At 35.1% G+C, this 21,032-nt stretch overlaps 2 protein-coding genes and 1 long non-coding RNA gene across 7 annotated transcripts in view; 2 read left to right on the forward strand and 1 right to left on the reverse strand.

The window, feature by feature from the left end:
* LOC117985232 (phosphatidylinositol-3,5-bisphosphate 3-phosphatase MTMR3) overlaps nt 1-21,032 on the reverse strand; it is a 64,603-nt gene that overhangs the window by 26,467 nt on the left and 17,104 nt on the right. For 4 of the 5 annotated variants that reach the window (XM_069500745.1, XM_069500747.1, XM_069500744.1 and 1 more), the window contains exon 2: nt 12,612-12,967. The exons of the other annotated variant lie outside the window; for it this stretch is intronic. In XM_069500745.1, coding sequence (XP_069356846.1) covers nt 12,612-12,755 — 144 coding nt within the window. In that variant the 5' untranslated portion in view covers nt 12,756-12,967. The remainder of the gene's footprint in view (nt 1-12,611; nt 12,968-21,032) is intronic. 5 annotated transcript variants of the gene reach the window in all.
* LOC138402779 (uncharacterized) overlaps nt 1-21,032 on the forward strand; it is a 135,967-nt gene that overhangs the window by 14,020 nt on the left and 100,915 nt on the right. The gene's annotated exons all lie outside the window — the stretch shown is intronic.
* LOC138402754 (uncharacterized) lies at nt 13,905-16,760 on the forward strand. Its single transcript, XM_069500646.1, has 2 exons — nt 13,905-14,440; nt 15,684-16,760. Exons 1-2 carry the CDS (start codon nt 14,121-14,123, stop codon nt 16,576-16,578), a joined length of 1,215 nt encoding a protein of 404 aa, XP_069356747.1. The 5' UTR covers nt 13,905-14,120; the 3' UTR covers nt 16,579-16,760.

Consider the following 21,032-nt stretch of genomic DNA (forward strand, 5'->3'; position numbering starts at 1 on the left):
GGCGTGTGGAAGTCCATATAAGAGACTTATGTCCAGCAGTCGACGTCTATAGGTTGATGATGATGATGATATTATCAATGCGAAAGAGTGCTTGTTTGTTGGTTTATTGGTTTGTCCTTCAATCACGTCACACCGGAGCAACGGATTAACGTGATTTTTTGCATAGGTGTAGTTAAAGAACCGGAGAGTGACATAGGCCCCTTTTTATCCCGGAAAATCAAACAGTTCCCACGGGATTTTTAAAACCCAAATCCACTAGATGAAGTCGCGGGCAGTAGCTAGTTATCTGATAAAAGCTAAGATGTCAACAAGGCCAACAAATGCCTATTCCATATCTCAGTTGGACTTACTGGCGAAATTAATATATACTGCGGAAAATAACTAATCTATCCGTAATTTGTCAATAAGTTACTTAGCGAAGCGACGTTTTAATTGTCAAAAACGACCATACAATTTTCGGTGAAATTAATATACGGCGGTAAATAATCAATCTATCCGTAATATTTCGTCGATACGTCACTTAGCGCCGCGACGTTGGTAATTGTCAAAACAACCATATAATTTCTGACAAATAGATAACAATGTTGCTAAGTTACCTATCGACAGATTTCATTTCGGCCTTATTTGTTAAATCTGTAAAATAATTATTGTATGTAAAAAATAAGTTGCTAAGTAAATTATCGACAGATTAATGTTTTACACTACGGAAACTGTCCAACAAATAACAGTCAGATCCCTAATTTGTTATTGGGTAAGTTCGGTACGCAACTGAGATCATATTCTTATCACTTATAGACATGGTAGAATGGGTATGGATAACATAACTAAAACAGTCATGTACACTTTCAGCAATGTGGTAGGTACGATAAGTTATCTACACTAATATTATAAAGAGGAAAACTTTGTTTGTTTGTTTGTTTGTTTGTTTGTTTGTTTGTTTGTTTGTTTGTACTGAATAGGCTCAAAAACTACTGGACCGATTTTAAAAATTCTTTCACCTTTCGAAAGCTACATTATCCACGAGTAACATAGGCTATATTTTATTTTGGAAAAAAATAGGGTTCCGTAAGATATTTGGGTTTTTCGGACACAAGGTGTAAAAAATCAACCAGAAAAGTTACTTATTTTGCGTACGCTGCCTAAACTATAAAAGATAGAACCATAAAATGTTCTAATTAATTGTAGATCTTATAAATATCTACAAAAAAGTCCGCGACACACTATACCCATCTATGTCGAGTGAGGCACAGCAACCATTTTTTTATTTAAAAATCTTGATTTTTTTTTGGACTACATTTAAACGCGTTTATTTTACTCATGCTATTAATCCTTATCAAAATAAATGATTTCATCACTAAGAACAGTTTATGGAGATAATATTTGGTCTTTGAATGATTAAAATTGGACGTTTGGTTTTGAAGTTATGGCGAAATTAAAATATTACGATTTCTGCTGCACGGCCCGTTGTATTATATAAAGAGGTAATGTCGTTAAGTTTGTTTGTAGGGGGTAATCTTTAGAACTACTGAACCGATTTTAAAAATTCTTTCACCAGTAGAAAGCTACATTATTCCTGAGTGACATAGGCTATACGGGATCTTTAAAAACCTAAATCTACGCGGGCGAAGCCGCGGGGATCAGCTAGTTCCCAATAAATAAATAAAATAGGTATAGTACGCGACAGGACCCGCACAGCTCAGCGCAAACCCGGTGCGGGCGAGCGCGGGTGACGGCTGTGCGGGGCGTCTCCCGCCTCATACCCCGATTACCATCTCAACCTGTCGAGGACTATAGGTTATGGCTAATTCTGTACAACACAATCTCTGAATTAAATTGACAGGTCTAAATCTAATTCTATTCTTACGTGCAAAAAACATTATATTAGAAAAAGGATAGCCATACATATAGTATGTGTAATTTTAGTTAAGAGATTGTGTACAATAGAATAATTGATTACCTAATTAACTATCACAAGAAAAAATAAGGAAAAAAAATACAATCTCATCTTTGCTGGAAGCAAAGTTATATGAGCGACATTCATTGGATAACAAGTTCATATTAAGTAAATAGTAAAAGAAAAGTAATAAAAAAAATAAACTTTAAAAAGAAAATGAGATCTTTAAAAGCCAACCACTTGGCTCATTCTTATATTTTATAAACTTTAACAACACTCAAAAAAAGATAAAAATAATCACAGTCCATCCGCAGACGGCGTCGAGGAAGGCCAAAATTTTTAAATCTATCCTTGCACGGAACACGTTTGATACTCAACAAGGAAATGTACAACTAAAACTGTTCATTGAACCATTACCCATGTTTCACTGATAAAGGGCTCCAATACAAATAAAAAGACAGAATTTAGAGATCTATAATAACTACTGCTATCTCACTTACTCAAGTCGATTCTTAATCAAATATTTGAGGACCCAATTCTTTAAAGGATTTTATGTGAATTGTATATATTATGTATATCAGTAAAACAAGCATCGGCTGAGATGAGTCACGTTCCGATAACGATCAATTGGATTGTACGAGTACAGTAAGCTCATGGCGTGCTCATGGTAAACGGATTGATTCTAATGCATTTTCAAATTGAATGAATGGTTTTTAGGGTTCCGTACCTCAATAAGAAAAAAAGGAACCCTTATGGCATCACTTTGTTGTCAGTTCGCGTACGAAACGCTTTGCGTCATCATTCCTTATACGCATGGCTAGGGTCTGGAATACTCTTCCTAGATAAGTGTTTCCTGTCAATTATAATCCGGGTATCTTTAAAACAAGAGTAAATAGGCACCTTCTAGGCAAACGCGTCCCATCTTAGGCCACATCATCACTTCCCATCAGGTGTGATCGTGGTCAAGCGTGCGCCTATAACAAATAAAAATAAATAAATAAAAAGTCTGTCTGTCTGTCATGTCTATCAAGAAAACTTATACATATACCTATAAACCTATCCCGTTGACCTAGAATCATGAAATTTGGCAGGTAGGTAGGTCTTATGGCACAAGTAAAGGAAAAAATTCAGACACCATCAAAAACGAATTTGCGGTTACATCACAAAAAAACTTCGAATGTATTCATGACCAAATATTAGTATTTTCAATTTTTTAAAGTATTATTATAGTAATAGTACTAAAGTAATAACTATACCAAGTGGGGTATCATATGAAAGGAATTAACCTGTACTTTCTGAAACAGAAACAGAAACAAATATATTAAATAATAGTAAGTAAATATTTTAGTTTTTGTTTAGTACCTAGGTAAAAACAAAAAAAATATTTTCTAATTTTTTTATAGTTTAAAGGAGCTACGAACTCTTGGCCGTAACTATAAAAGCAAACACTAGTTAAATAAACCAGTCACGCTTTATAATAAACACAATCTGGTAGATGCAGCATAAAGGAAAATCAAGAATGGTACGATAATGAGATGATAAACGATAAAGGTCATGGCAAGGTTTGCAAACAAGCAATGTTTTGGTTGGAAAACATTGTTTAAATTGTATGTTAGTTGTATTTATAGCAATACTGATTTTATAGCAATATGACTATGACTATGACTACTGATAAGGAAGGTCATGTAGTTCAAATTTACTAGGTTAGCACAACAGTCAGTAAGCACACATTGGCTGATATCGCCTGAGCATCTATACAATACTATACAGTAGGTAGTAGCTATCATCGATCTCTTACTACTGTAAGGGCCGGTTGTTTCAAACCATTGGTCTTCGTAAGATACGTTCGTTAAAATTTAACAGACGTAGACGAATTTTAACATCTGTTAATTTAAGAGCGTTGCTTCATTGTACAAAAAACTGTTCGTCATTGTTATTCTGGTTACGAAACTAACCCTAAAAATTAACTTACTTTTCCGTATCCTTTTTTATTTCATTTTATATTAAATTATATAGTTATTGATATTGCTACTTCGCATTTTAAACACTTTTTCTTTTTTTTAAATTCACTTTCATCTTCAAAAAAACTATCATTAAAAGCATTGAATTCAATTGATTCCATTATAATTTGTAAATAAAATATTCCGTTTGTAAGAAGTATGAAGTTACGAACTGATTTGACGATCACCAATGATGTCAGCACTGGTTAACGTAAACGTAACTTTTTAACGAACGTTAGCGCTAATAGATGCCGAATCAACGCTTTTTCTTTTCTTACGTTCGTTAGCGCCATATTTAAAGGTTACGTGTCCGTCAAAATTTGTTGAAACAACCGGCCCTTAGAGATCGATGATAGCTACTAGCGTCGTAGCGTCTTAAGAAGAAGCCCAAGCTTCTGTATGATAGCTACGAAATTTTCAAGTGCGTCCGTTCCGATACCTGATGATAAAATACTATTTACTATCGCCTGAGCATCTATCTAGTACTAAGTAGGATCTATCATCGATCTCTTAGTCATAGCGTCTAAAGAAGGTCAAGCTTCTTGTACGGCAGTTATGAAATGTTCAAATGCTTCCGTTTCCACACATTATAAAATACTTATACTTAGATTGTTTATTCATTGGACAATTACGACTACATTTAATACCAGAATTTCTACTAAAATAATACTTTTGTATCCCAGTCTCTATATTTTTTACAATCTTAAGTTGTCTCAGTCTATTTTTAACTGACGTGGGGGTAACGAATGCTCATTTCTAACACGCTTACTACTTTTGACTTACAAAGCTTTTAAAACTATGTTATAATATTATGCAGAAATTCAGTATTCACTTATTACCTTATCATAGGATAGGGACTATTTGAATAAATAACAAACAAAAGAAATGCCTCAATGATTAATATTTTAGAAGGTGGAAATTGGTTTATCATGCATGCAGTTGGACACTTGACAGTAGATACTCAGAAAAAGCCTCGTCCTTATATGCACGGGCAGTCGCAACAGATATTATACTTGTACCTAACCAAAATACTAATACTATACCAAAATAAAATGTTTACTCATCGGCCAAGGCAAGGCTCAAATCTGCATATCATGGCCGGTGAGACAAAGACGACGGTGATAACGGAAGAGTTCATTTAAATCCACAACAAAGCGCCAAAAAGTCCTTACAAAAACCTAAAAAAACCTTAAGACAAATTATCTTTATTAGCATTTAAGCATCTGATGATGATAATGATCCGCAAAACTTCATACCACAATAAAAATAAAATAGCTGTGTGCAAAACCGCAAGAAAACCTTGAGAATTGATGCTTCATGTTATTACTCTTACTACAGAATGTTTACCTTTGGTTAAAGGCAAACAGTGTGTTCACATTCAGTAATTTATATGACCGAACATGTATCAAAACATTCAAAGTGGTAGAATAGGTCGATTTTATGACGTGAATTAAGTAACCAGGTACTTTAAAAGAATAACGTATTTAATAATTTTATTGTACGCAATCTCTAAACTTAACTTAAATGACAGGTCTAAATCTATAGATATCTTTTTTATAATGCTTTCTGTGGAAAAGTACAGCACTAGATTTAGTTAGATTTGTCAGTTTAGTTAAAAGAAAGTGAGCTTACAACAGAATTAGCCACATTATCTAGGATTCTACTTCGTTATTAACTCCAACAGGTAAATTGCGCACACCATATAAGCATCTTTACAACTCATCACACGTTTATGAGGAGGCCCCCATATCTTTTCTGTATAGAATTAGATAATACCTATGCGTATTAATAGGCGTATAATTCCATAATAATGACGTAAGTAACACAAGGCGCCTGCGACTGGCTGTGCTATCGAACTTATAGTTACGTGGCGGTGAGTCACGAACTCATGGCTTTAGTGTTTCTTATTATAGTTAAAGCCGTAAAAATATTGATTTGTTCATTTATTTAAACAGCTTTATTGCTAACCATAATAGTCCAAAGAATAAAAATACAGAAGACATTTAAAAACAAGAATACCCGGCTGAGTTTGTTGTGGGCTCTTCTCAGACCGGGCGCGCTTGGAACCCTCGTAGCTTTAGTTTTAAGTTCGCGTAAAAATTATCACCACTATATCATCATCTTACAAATGCAACAACCAACTATCAAAAAGTGTAATTTATTACCTATTTTGAATAAACTTTTTAGACTTTTGACACTAGGCGATACAAGAACACGTACTTCAAAATTTGCAAATGAAGTATTTATGGTACTTATCTACTCTACTGTCCGTCCGCAATCGTAACAAGAATCTTCCATATTATACTAATATTATAAATGAGAAAGTGTGTCTGTCTGTATGTCTGCTAGCTTTTCACGGCCCATCCGTTCAACTGAATTTGACGAAATTTTGTACAAAGATAGCATAGATGTACAAGTAATAGAACCAGTGATAGAACACAGTTTATACTTCTGCAGGATCATCGTTGTCATTCTTTGATGTCATTTGTTTAGTCTTAGTCGCAATTGATCATCAATATTAACAAAAGTCAGATTGTATAGCATGAACCGAAAGTGGTTACTCGTTACACCTACTCACACGTTCACCAAGCAGAGCACGACTGCGCTGGCGCACCAAACATGGAAAGAAGCAAAAGGTGAGGCACGCTTTCCTTGCATCAGTAAATCGTATGACCAAACATAGAAACCTCAGTCGGAAATAGTTAATATCTCAATTCCTGCATCCTATTCGTAACACATTCACACTATCAGTACCCTTATTATAAATGCGAAAGTGTGTTTGTTTGTTGGTTTTTAGGGTTCCGTACCTCAAAAGGAAAAACGGAACCCTTATAGGATCACTTTGTTGTCTGTCAAGAAACCTACAGGGTACTTCCCGTTGACCTAGAATCATGAAATTTGGCAGGTAGGTAGATCTTATAGCTGACGTTTGGGGAAACATCTGAAAACTGTGAATTTAGGCTTACATCACACAAAAATAAATTAAATTGTGGTCATAAACTAATAATTAGTATTTTCAATTTTCTAAGTAAGATAACTATAATATCAAGTGGGGTATCATATGAAAGGTCTTCATCTGTGCATTCTAAAACAGATTTTTAATTATTTTTATGTATCATAGTTTTTGATTTATCCCGCAAAAATGTCGAAAAAATACGACTGTAGTACGGAACCCTCATTGCGCGAGTCTGACTCGCACTTGGCCGGTTTTTGGTTTGTCCTTCAATCACGTCGCAACGGAGCAACGGATTGACGTGATTTTTTGTATGGGTATAGTCAAAGACCTGGAGAGTGACATAGGCTTTTTATCCTGGAAAATCAACGAGTTCCCACGAGATTTTAAAAAACCTAAATCCACGCGAACGAAGTCGCGGGCATCAGCTAGTAATATTATAATTGCAAAAGTGTGTCTGTCTGTTTATAGCTTTTCTATTTTAACTAAATTTGGCACAGAGATAGCTTGCATATACCAGTGATGGACAAAGGCGACTTTCTGGAATTTAAAAAACCTAAACTTTAACCTGTACCCATAGGCATATAGGCTACTTTTTGGAATTTTTAAGAAAACTCGCCATGCAAGCGACATCTCGGGCATCATTTAGTCTAGCGGCTAGCCTTACCATAATTTATATCAAGTGATTCTTTACAACAACAAATTATTTCCAACGATATCGGTGCATACCACCACCGCTGATAGCATTGAATGACTTCACTACAACGTCTATCAAAATGCTCTCTCTAGCGATTGCGTCATATCACATATGCCGCTAAATGACGGCATCGCTATCCTAGGAAACCAGAGCTTAAGCGCCACCAAGGCGCCATCGTCGGTCACAATAATGTACAAATTGACAAACTAAAAACACAACATCGTAATGATACCAACTGTGAATTATAACATTTAAAGCATTATGGTATTACACTGAACACTTACTATTAACATTCCTACGGTTCATTCACCTCAACTTTTATTGGTAGCGTTAAAAAGTCAACCAGTTACCAAAGTAGCTTCGGAGGCGCTACCATTAATAACAAATTGACTCACACGCAACTGGAATGTGAAGTCCTTGACGCTGAGTTAGAGTTCAAAGTTATGAAAACATGCTCGAACTAAAATGTTATGACTACCGATGATGGTTTGATTTTTATGCCTACTTTAGTATTAAGAAGAGTTAATGGATATTATATAGTTGCTAGTACGAGTATAATAGCAGAATGTGGCAGAATCAAGAATAACTAATAGAATATCCTAGTAGGCCTAGGGTAAAAATAAAAACCGTCCCATTTACAGTTCAGATTCCCATTTTAAAGTTTATAGATTTCTATGCAAGTTATAACAGCGATACAAATTGGAACAAAAGTTTTAATAACAAGCATGAGTCAGCCGTTTTTTAGATGTTTTGAATCGTTCGGACGTCAAAAACTAATTCATTAAGTTTCTTCATTGAATGCAATAATTAGTTATGGTTATTATATATTTAAAAGGTCTTAGCACTTATTATCTACTATTAAATATTTATACATTTTAACAGTACCTACTTAAATAAAAAATAAAAATATATATATTTACATTGAGAAATAACTTATCACTAAAGGTCCTAGCTGACTGATCGACATGATTTTCTCGCAGGGTTTTTAAAAACCTCATCTAATATATTATTACAAAGAGCACAAATACAATATTGACTTGTACTAACAATAGCATGAACCAAGTTGAATAAATAATGGTGTTAAAGATCTATGCAGCATGATGTCTCTACCTAAGGGTTACTTAATATATTCAAAATGCTATTGTTTCTATTCAATAATGAACGAAATCAACAAAATTTTCAATTCTCTACTTATTCATTTTAAAATTCATGATGGAGTAAGTAATAGGTGTCAAGTTAAGTAATGTACTTAAAACCAATATTTACACAAATTTCTTGATATGGTTATATTTTTTCGAATTCCATATTGATTATGGTCAAGTACATACCATATTTTACGCAATAGTACTGAAGCTTATTTCAGCGTACCAATTTTTACTCAAAAAATTGCTACGAATGTTGGGAACGCCAATATTGACCGGACTATAATTTAATTTATATCCCGTAGTGGGAAATAGGCTTTAATGTCAATAAAATAGTAATGTACCTTTGCATAATTCGCTTCCTCGTTTCTCATACGCCCTACTAGAGTATGCAATGACCTTCCGGCTTCCGTTTTCCCCTCTAGCTATAATATTGGTATTTTGTACCTTCAAAGGAACAGTGAATAGGCATCTTCTCGGTAGGCGTGCTATACCTGAGGCTGCATCATCAATTAATATATTTTTCATAGTGAGATAGGCTTGCAATTGACGACAATCACGCCTAATAAAAAACAATGATGAGGTCTAGGTTGGATGCCAGTTTACTCTTGCCTTGAAGTTTCAAGGTATTTAGTATGATTTCAATTTATCACAAGCCTATATTTGTATTTAAAAAAACACATTTCCATAGGAAATGTTGCAAAGTAACAACCAGCTGTGATGTTCAGCATCTGTGATGCAAAGCAAGGACGGTCACGGGGTTTAAGTAAGAGGTTGCTCAATCACGGAAACGATATAGCAACGAAGCCTAGCTGCTTTCGTAACGTTCTCGTCATCTAGTGAAACTGGCTACAATGAGCAATGAAACTAAATATTTTCTATGCCAACTGCCACAATACTCAAACGGTAGTTCCAAATTATATGAATGGGAATTACTTACTTGGTACCTACCTACTTAGTAATTTTCTGTTAATAGTAAAATGTTTCACCTACTTTCGTTTGTTCTTTAAAAATAATATGTTTATTACTTTAAAGAAATTTAAAGTTAGAGCATGTCAGGATATTCCTCTCATAAAAGGTCACCTGTAATGGACAACCTTACTGCAGTGTGTTTGTATATTTTATAGTCATACTTTTATGGAAGTTGTTGGTGTCTTAAATATATAAATAAAATATGACGCCAGAGTTAATTAATTTGTCTATACCTAGCCAAAGAATAGAGTTGTCAAATTTGTTTGTCACGTTAGTTTACACGAGCAGTTTCACTAGGTCTCGGGATATTCTTCATTTGCCACAAAAGGAGCATTTTGATGAATTGTATCCAACGGGAATGACTCAGTCATGTCCCTGAGATTACTTTGTGCCGTAACCCAAGCTCCCCCATTAGTCTCAATTTATTAACAACAAATTAACAATCATGAAGTGAAATGAATGCGTCAAGGGTAAATAAAAATTTATAGCTCCTGTGCAGATGCAGGGATCACACTGTTAGCTTTCTCTCTTTTTAACCGACTTCAAAAAAGGAGGAGGTTCTCAATTCGTCGGAATCTTTTTTTTTTTTTTTTTATTTTTATTTTTTTTTTATTTTTTATGTATGTTCCCCGATTACTCAAAAACGCCTGGACCGATTTTGAAAATTCTTTTTTTGTTTGAAAGGGTATACTTCAAAGTTGGTCCCATTTCAATTTGGTGAAGATCTGATGAACATCTTCGAAGATAGATACTGGAACTCCTCAACGGATAAGAGTAAATTGCTCGCGATCAGTGTAATAGCTTAGTAAACAGTAGATTTTTAACCAGGCATAGCATAATTCCATGGGGCCACTAAAAATTGTGAAATAAAATTTTTTTACAAAAAAAATAAAAACCGACTTCGTTACATAAACACTAAAAATTGAAAAATAATTTAATTTATTACCGAATATATTATGTATACAAGAGTTAATATAGTTCCATAATAATATTTTTTGGGGTCGGTGCCAATGAGGTGCCATTGTGGAGTCCCATAAAAATATGAAGTCTAGACGATTCGCGCAGCTAAAGCTAATTGGCACCGGCACCAAAAAATATTATTATGGAACTATATTAACTCTTGTATACATAATATATTCGGTAATAAATTAAATTATTTTTCAATTTTTAGTGTTTATGTAACGAAGTCGGTTTTTATTTTTTTTGTAAAAATTTTTTTGTTATATATATCTTAGTGTATAGAATGTTTTTCTTGTCTGGCCTGTAATCAGATCTAACCTAATAATCTAAATTTATATACCAAACTAATATTATAATGCGAAATTCTGATTGTCACGTTTTCACGGCTCAATCGTTCTTGAACTGATCTTGACTTTGGCACGGAAATAGGTAAGTTCGGAGCAGAACAAAGGATGTGTCCTTTGTCGCCTCCAGAACGCAAGCAATTCCCAAAAAATCTTTTTTTCCACGGGAATTTCAACTGATTTTCAAAAGGTTCTCCATTCGGCGTCTAATCTTTCCCAACAACGGTAACAGCATAAAAATAAATAAAAATCTGTTTTAGAATGTACATGGATTTATCCATGCGAACGAAGTCGCGGGCATAATAGCAACATTTGTGATAATAATTGATTCAATCTGTTTATCAGTATTTATTATTTATCTATTTTATTATTATATATCTTTAGCCACACAACATTCTAAAGCGTTCAGGAATAAATTGTGGTGTAGAAGTCGCCGCGTTATTGATGTTTAATTCAGTAGGTACTTAGTATGTAAATAGCATAGGTACAAGATTTTTTTTTGTCCTGGGTATTCGTAAACACTTTTATGTTTGATATGCTAAACTTGTTTCGCCGTTCCCACTCTGACTAGTGAATTATATAAAATTTATGCTGCAATTTCATTTAAGTTTTTTTTGAGGTAGGTATAACATCTTTTCGAACGCAAGTAACTTTCATACATCACTTCCGCCAAGAATGGCCGCAAAACAGATCTGCCGTTTAAAGCACGCCATCTTTTAGCAAAGTGGTAATAAGTGATTAGTGCCATACCTAGAGATGATCATCCAAAAAGCTCTATTTTACACAATTAACACTTTGCAGACTCATTTTTTTAAAAAACCGGGCAAGTGCGAGTCAGCCTCGTGCCTCAGAGGGTTCCGTAAACTACAGTCGTATTTTTCGACTTTTGCACGATAAATCAAAAACTGTTATAGATATGCATAAAAATAAATCTGTTTTAGAATGTACAAGTATAAAGCCCTTTCATATGATACCCCACTCGGTATATTAATCTTACTTTGAATGTTGAAAATACTATATCCCTTACGTGTGCTATAAGACCTACCTATAGCTGCAAAATTTCATGATTCTAGATTAACGGGAAGTACCCTGTAGGTTTTGTGACGAACACAACAGACAGACAGACAGACGGACAGGTAGACAATGAAGCAATCCTATAAGGGTTCCTTTTTTCCTTTTGAGGTACGGAACTTTATAAAATATGTAGTTAATCACGCGCGAATTTAGTTTTACTGCGTAGGTACCCCCGTAAAGATCACAGGTACTGTTTTTTTTTTTTTTTTACTGTGGGAATGTTTAGTTTGCAGATCAATATTATTTAGTAACAAAAATAAAACCCGGAAAGATTCTTATTTTCATATAATCATCCATTATTCGTCAGTAAGACATATATCTATAGACTAGATTAAATTTAAAATTAGTAAGAGATAACCGTACAGCTTTTATTTATTTATTTAAAATATAATGTAGACTTAGAATTCTTACTGAAGCTAACCGATAGGACAAAGCTTACTCCAAGCTGTCGATATCCGACATTAATGTGAGTAGGTAGAGCACTATCTCTGCACATATAATTTATATATGTATTTGGTGGTCTCGTCTCGGCGATATCACAGGTTCTTGGAGTCATAATAAATCTATGAAATTACCTGTTGAAATTCAGGCGACGGTGGTCGTGGGTACTTGGAAGCAAGGCGTGCGCCCGCACCGCATCCCTGCGCAGCCGGCGGCTCATCTTCTGGATAGTACAGGTGCACGAAATCCTCCGTGTCCAGGTACGTATTGATCAGCATACTCCGTCAATAAACTAACGTCTAACCAAATTCGACTTGTATCACTACTCACTAGTTTAACTTACTAAACCAGAGAGCACACAATCGAAACATGCCCGTTCTATAACGTTCCATCTTTCAATGGATAACTGTATATAATTTATATAAATAAGTTAGTCACTACACTAGTATATTATCACATTTGCACCGCAATTTGATCACACTGTTGACTTCTAAAGTGTTGGTAAGAATAATAATAATTGAAATTGATATTATAATGAATGCAGAGCTTTGACGTGTTCGGGGTTTTCAATATTTTTTGTTTCCGAATTGTGGTGGCAGCATATACAATTTATTCATACAATATATAAAGTGATGAACTGACTGACTGACATATTAACGTACAGCTCTAACCGCTAGAAATATGCATGTAAGTTTTCTCTATAAGCCCCTACTAAGAATGGATTTACAGAAATTCCTCCCCGAGCGAAGAAACATAAATAAGTATGATGAAGGTGCACAACCTGGATCTAACATTAACGAAATACATCCAGTTAGGTGGATCGTCATCGAACTACCAAATAGTAATCACACAGGTAATAATAATAATAAAAAATAATATTTTTCTAACGTGAATAGTGCTTCGTTGAAAGATTTTTCTTTCACAATGGAAGCAAAAATGTTGTGTTTGGCTGGGGTACTAAAATGCTAGTCGGTTGACTTGTTTAAAACCAAATTCACAAGGATCTTTTGAATTTTTTTTTAATATTTCTATAGGCTTAATCTATATATTTCTGTTTCCTTCCACCGCTATGAGCAAGATTCTTTAAATGATAATGTTTCAAGATCAATTACAATGCCCACATTATGTTATTGTTATCAAGAACATAATACATCCAACAAAACAGGTCGTTCACCTCCGGATGCCGGATCGAGCCCTCGTGTAATGCATGATCGGATGATCCAAAACAGACACATCAAAGTGATTAATTTATTTACAACTAATGGGATTGGGATGTTCGAAAACTAACTATAAAAGTGGATACCAAACTAGTCTAAGTTTACAAGTCGACTCCAAACGAATTTTGACCGTGTTTGATTGATTACAATAATTATACTACTGGCAAGGAATTCACAAGGTCAAACGCCCTTCTTTGTTTACTGTTAGGCTCAACTCACACCGAAAGAGCGGCGAAGGGCAGCGAAGCGCAGCGACCCGCTCGATAAAGAAGGCGCGCGGATTCCCGCGACTGCTCGAGAAGTCGCTGGAATGCTCGAGAAGTCGCTGGAATGCTCGAGAGGTCGCGGGATGAATTCACGGGTCGCTCCCCTATGCGCAGTTCACTTCCAACAAAACTGGAGTAAACTTGTGTTTAAGCAGTGAAAATGGGTATTTTGGATTTAATTATTATTGCACATATAATTGAAGCAGAAGAGGAAGAGGCCGAAGAGATAAGGAGGGAAAGATTTAAAAGAAAAAGAAATATTTGGGTACACGACCTGTGGAAGAAAAGACGTTTGTTTGGCCAATTTCAAACATTTTGCACAAATTTACATCTGTATCCTAGCATTTATTATGACTATTATAAAATGAACTATGACAAATTTGAAAGTTTGTTGGAAATTCTCAGGCCACATATTCAAAAACAAAATACCAATTATAGATTGGCTATTTCCGCTGAAGAAAGACTGTCAGTCTGCCTCAGGTAAGTTAGTAAATAAAAAGTATATGGTTCAATTGTATTGTTATTTATTGTTCAAATACACTATTCTAACAAAAAAATAAAATAGTTTTAAAGAATAAAAAATAGTTTTAAAATAGTTTTAAGGCAACAGTTCTTTAATAGTCAAATGTCGTATCGATATTGGTTTCGGAATCCTCTTCACGCAATACAGAATCAGAGGATCTTTGTTGTGATTTCGACATAGCCTGTGGTATATAAGGCGATGGAGGTGGGTCGAATGAACTAGATCTGGAAGTTAAGGTTGAATAAATCGGAAGTGGGGAGTTTGTCTTGTAGATATTTTCTGTGTTCGTTTCTTGATAACTTGTTGAAGTAGACGGTATTTTGGATGGTGTGTATGAAAAGGATGTGGTTGGAATGTTTGTTTCATTGTAATTTTCTGTCACAGATCTAGGACTGATACTGGTTGTTTCCAATGGATAATTTGAAGAAGATGGCATGGTTGTATTATTTCCTGTGGCAGATAAGTTGAATTCAGCTGTATCTCGTGTCATTTTATCACCGGTGTCATCGGCAAGTCTTATTTCCGTTTCATTTATAAGGCGGAAAATTTCGCCCTTTAATTTGGCTTGAATATTTTTAGGCATTGTTTTCACAGTTCGGCCCATGGTTAAGAAAAAACTAATGGTTGGGTCATGTTCTATTTGCTTTCCTTCAATATATTGTTTGAACAATAAATTTGACATTTTGAGAGGCTGTTCGTTGGATGAAGAGGTCTGGTTTGACAGCTGCGACTGTGGCCGTGGTGACGGTAATAGCTGCGACTGCGGTCTTGGTGACATAGACTGATATTCGCCATCTGTGGTAATATCTGAATCTTCTGGCGAACTCGTTAAATTTGAAATTTGTTTCCTGCTTTTCATGAAGGGTTTTATGAATTCTAATTCTTTTTCAAATTTTAATGGGCGTTCCACTGTTCTAGCTGACCCACTTCTACTCTCTCTTAATGAAATGCCCTTTCTATAACTATCTCGTAATTTCTTCCAAGACTTTTGGCAATTCTCCACTGAAAATGGTAATAATATAATTATTAATATAACAATCTTGTTATGTTTTTATGGATTTTAATTTTTCATGATGGTAACAATAATCTAGATAATAATATATACACACGGATAAAAGTAGACAAACTACCGGGGCTGTTACTCTTGATTTATCGATATGTGTAACTATATCTGATGATAATAATTATATTTTGTTTCAGATTTTTAACTACTGCTATCAGTTTCAAAGCGCTAGCTCACGAGTATCGAATGGGATATAGTACTGTACTTCTAATTGTTCACGAAACTTGCTCTGCGATATGGAAGTGTTTACGGCCGCGTGTTATGCCAAAACCGACAGCTCAGCTATGGACCAAACTAGCAAAAGAATTTGAAACTCAATGGAATTTTCCTAACTGTATAGGAGCCATAGATGGCAAACATGTTAATATAAGAGCACCTTGGAACAGCGGCAGTCAATTTTATAACTACAAAAAATATTTCAGTGTAGTTTTATTAGCCATAGCTGATGCAAATTACCGATTCGTTGTAGTCGATATTGGAGCATACGGTCGCAATAGTGATAGTGGCATTTTAAGCAGCTCCAGATTAGGACAATTATTGAATAATAATACACTGGATATACCACCTAGTAAATGTTTGCCAGGTACGACAGAAGCATTGCCACATGTATTTGTTGGAGATGAGGCTTTCCCGCTACATGAACACATAATGAGACCTTTTCCTGGAAGCCAAATGTCGACAGACGTCGAGAAGAAAATATTTAACTATCGCCTAAGCCGTGCAAGACGTATTGTAGAGAGCAGTTTCGGAATACTAACACAAAAATTTGAGGTTTTCCAAAAGAGAATTAGAATGCAACCCAAATACCTGGACATTATGATACTAGCGTGCACTTGTTTACATAATTACCTAAGAAATGATGAAATATTTGAAAACATAATTGAAACAGTGCCAATAAATAGTATATTACAAAATCTTCAAGCGGATTCTGTTTCCCGAGAAAATGCTATCTCTATAAGAGATAAATTTAAGACTTATTTTAATTCTTGTGGTGCCGTTTCTTGGCAAAACGAAATGATTTCCCGTAGTTAAATAGATTTAACAACAAAATGGTGTGAAGTTTTACAAAAGACTGCGCCGTATGTAAACTAACGAGTTCTAGAATTTGCGGACGACATCGCAACAATTAAAAGTTTTTTTTTCATTTTAATTAAAATTTTAAAAAAATGGTTTATTTTAATTTTCAAATAAAAATAATTAAACAAATACATACTTACCAGACATATTCATTTCAGCGCCCACTTTTTGCCAAGCGTTATTTTTCATTTGTTTATCGCTGTAATGCCTTGATTTGATATTGTATAGGCAGTCGTACATTTGCACTAAATAAATAAGCTTTTCTTCATCAATTTCCATCACTTCTGTATTCGTTGGGCGTGAGGGGCGGGATATTGCCAGCGGTCGCTCGCGACTGCTCGAGCATTCTCGGGACTTCCCGCGACTTCTCGCGCAGTCGCACGGCTCCGTTCGGAATTCGCCGGAATTCCCGCGGCGCCGCAGGCATCCGCGCGACTCGTTTGAGTTTACTCATGCGATAATAAGTATTATAGTAATGAAAATAAAGTTAAAATTCAAACTGCACTCCGCTTCGCTGCGCCTCGACGCTCTTTCGGTGTGAGTTGAGCCTTAGGCATGATGTGTATTGACGTAAATTTTGGGTTTTAACTTATAAATACATTCATTTGAAATTTTTGAATTTATGATAATATATGTTTCGAGCCTTTTCGATTTATCATCATCATGATCAACCCATCGCCGGCTCACTACAGAGCACGGGTCTCCTCTCAGAGTGAGAAGGGTTTGGCCATAGTCTACTACGCTATTCCTTTCGCTACCACCTCTTCGATTAGTAGGAACAAACAGAACAAACAGAACAATGACCCATGTAACTGATATGATAATGATAAAAATTTACTTTTTAAGTTGTTAAATCGTGAAGCATTTGAATCAAGTTGGCGACTTTAGCATTCATATTGTTAAAATCGAAGCTGTAAGTTAACTTAATATGAATCAGATTATAATAATTTTAATATAATTGGTCGTTTAATAATACGTTGTATAAATTGTGGTCTGTGTCCAAAGAAATTGGTTGTGAACTTGAGACTGCAAATTGTATTGAAGTCTAAATATAGTGCTATCCTTTTCCGCAAGCAACATTATGAAAGGGATAGCAATAGATTTAGACGCGCCATTTTAGTTTACTTTAGAGTTTGTGTACAACGGAATTAGCCACACTGATTAGTTCAGTTTGGTCGCGCTAACTTTTTTATTAGGTTGAAGAAACAGCATCGTAAAAAGCAAAGAAAGTGGTGGTCATCGGACATAGAGCAGTACAGTGACTAGTATTACTAAGAGAACAATGTGCAGGAAGAGATAGATATCGCGATTCTAGTAGGTGTTCAACGGATATTCGCTCCACATTCAGCGTCTGACGACAACTAGGAATGCGGTCAACAGCGTCCATGCTTTGCAAAACAACGAAATTACAATTTTGTACCAATAGAAAAACCTGTTATTTTTATATGATCAAGTTTCGGCATTTTCCACAAGAACTTTGGCCCTTTAAGCCAGTTTTTGTGTTCTCTAGGTTAGTAAATTTCTTGCGTAGTTCTTGTACATAGTATCATTTGCACAACCACAATTGACGTGTTTTGCAACAGTAAATACAATACACACGTCCCTTACGTGTAGACGCAAGCTTGTACAGTCTACAGTAACATTTACGTAAACCTTCTTTTACAATACCCTCATAATCGCAATTGCTATTATCACTCAGTTATAGATCAGTATAATTTATTTAAATGTATTCCTAGTTATATATTAATGTAAGATATCACTAAGTGCACTGTAAATTATGAATAGAGAATGCTTATAAAAATAAGTGTAAAAAACTCATTAATGATAAACTACTTAGTAACTACGCTGCAGATGACACTATATCAAGCATGATAATATGCAAATGCAAATGCTCAGTTAGTATTAGATGACTGCAACTCATTCTTTATAAATTGTTTCAGTTGATAACTGAGAAGTTATTGTACTTGAAGAAAAATCCTTGGACAACTATTTTAATTTTTTTTTCTAGAAATATATATACAGAAACACGCATACAATAATCTAGATTTTCTTTATCTTTAAAGTCTAATCCTGACTGACTGATCTTATGATCTATCGACACAGCCTAAGCCGCTCAAATTCGAAAAGTACAATATTGACAGTAAATTCCTTTTATGGCGTACAATAAGTTCACTCTGAAGGCGCTCACTAAGAAAGGATTTTTGAAAATTCTACCCGACTAATGGTCTAAACGTGCGACGCGGCACGTCAAATATATGAGTTAGTAGGAAGCAGGGCGCAGCGTTTGGACTTTGGACCTTAGGGAATGACAGTTTGTATGAAAGTAGGTACGTAAATTCAAGTTACACCCATGAAAATTGCTATTTGGGCTTTCGATCTAAAACGAAAGAAACTCCACCTCTCACCGATTTTCACAGATTTCACTCCAGCAAAGCCGGGACAGGTCAGCTACTCAGTAATAATCATATATGAAATGAAACTGGGAAACTAGACAGCTAAGGGCTCGCGTTTCACACGGACCGCAAGTTGTGAACGGTCCAGTCAACGTCGCCATTCACCAATCTCATGTTACCAACTACTGTCAACGAACATTCCTTCACACGAATGAATTTCATACTTACGTTACGAAAACAATTGAGTCTGGTTTAGAAATTGTTAGTCAAAATGCAGTGTGTATGTTGCGGTCAGTTTTGTTAGTAAAACTGGTCAAACTACACAGTTACTCCAGTTCGCTCGACAGTTTCCGGGTCGACATCTTATATCTTTCACAAGTATAAAATTGCAATGCTAACTATAGTTCGCGACAGGTTGAGATAACAATCGGGGTATGAGGCGGGGGGACGTCCCGCACACCCACATGTCCCATACACCGGGTTGGCGCGGGTGTGCGGGGCGTTCCCTCCCCGATTGCCATCTCAACTTGTTGCGTACTAAAAGTACATTTTAAAAGCTGAGTATTTACATGCATTGAAACGATTGAGCGTTCATTACTAGGAAGCGGAAATTCAAGTATGAATTTACATAGTAGAGATGTCATCTAAGGAAGGTCATTTCGAGAAGTTTATCATGCAAGCAATTATAATTGACCAAAAGCTTAAAAATAAGGATGATGATAGATAGATAGTTAGTCAAGGTTTATTTTTAGTGATATCACAAAACGTGTTGAAAAACACGACGCGATGCAATTCAATGCCAATCAAACAAAAGTTTTGTGAAATTTGAGACTAATGCAATGAATCGCTGCACGATTATTGGTTAGACGACCTTCTGTACCTACATGCTTCCCTAGTGAATAAATTTATTGAACCTTTGATCAATCGTTTATGGTTAATGTAATCGACGTGTGAATGAAGCATTAATGAATGATATTGTTTTGAAACATGCTTTCGAATGAACTTGATAGGATTAATTACTTAATAAATAAACAAATATATTGTAAAATCTGGTGTGGCTTGGACTAAATGAAAACCAGGTTACTAACGTACGTTATTACACCATAGCATTGTTAATAGATATGTTGGTTCGGTTACTAAAATATGTAACAGGATAAAATTCATCTGTTTAAATATAAACTTTCACTGAATTTACAGAGACTAAACAAGAGGAACAATAAAATATTTATAATGGAATGAGGCCGGATTTCCGCGTGGAAGGCATACGACCTTGCTATCGATAAAGCGCTTATTACGTGTGTGGCCTTTTTGTTTTCGCCATCGAAAACAGTTGATGTGATCTGTTGCACACAATCCCTAAACGAAATTGACAGGTCTAATACTATTCTTTTCTATAAGTTGATCTTGAAGGATGATGTAATTTTAGTTTAGAGATTGTGTGCAATAAATTAGCCACATTATCTATACCTATTTAACACTCAGATATCCCATTTAGAAACATATCTAAGTAATTAGGGAAATCAAGGAACGAGGATATAGTATATAGGGGAGTGAGTAAAATAGTCTGTGTTAAAAAGCCATGTGACCACAAAGAAGGATTACAAAAAAGCTATATAGCTTGTAAGTTATTTTGTTAATGATATGATTATAGCAACTCACGTAAACGGATAAGAAAAACAAGAATATATAATGTGGAAATAGTTAAGTAGGTATGTGCTGTCACGGTTAAGTGCAATTTTCGCATTGTAATCCATCGATTACCAACGGCCAATAGCGATACAATGCTTCGTCAGTCTTGATAAACAAGTTATGCGAGCTATTCCGTGAACAGGTGTCAACAGTCAATACTCAATACTCATGAGTATAAACCTGCAACCTTGTGAGTTGTAGATTTTTTGTATAGGATTGGTCGAACAATATGAAAACAACGACTAATTGTAAATGCAAGACGTATACAAGGAAAACTAACATTGGAAAACACGCGAAAATATCTATTTCTCATTTTATATTTGGCAC

Source organism: Maniola hyperantus, chromosome 9, assembly GCF_902806685.2.
Source record: "Maniola hyperantus chromosome 9, iAphHyp1.2, whole genome shotgun sequence".
In the NCBI taxonomy this organism is placed as follows: domain Eukaryota; kingdom Metazoa; phylum Arthropoda; class Insecta; order Lepidoptera; family Nymphalidae; genus Maniola; species Maniola hyperantus.

Coding starts and splice junctions, on each gene's coding strand:
- LOC138402754 (XM_069500646.1), top strand. CDS start 14,121: ATGGGTATTTTGGATTTAATTATTATTGCACATATAATTGAAGCAGAA. Junction 14,441..15,683: donor AGACTGTCAGTCTGCCTCAG/GTAAGTTAGTAA, acceptor ATTTTGTTTCAG/ATTTTTAACTACTGCTATCA.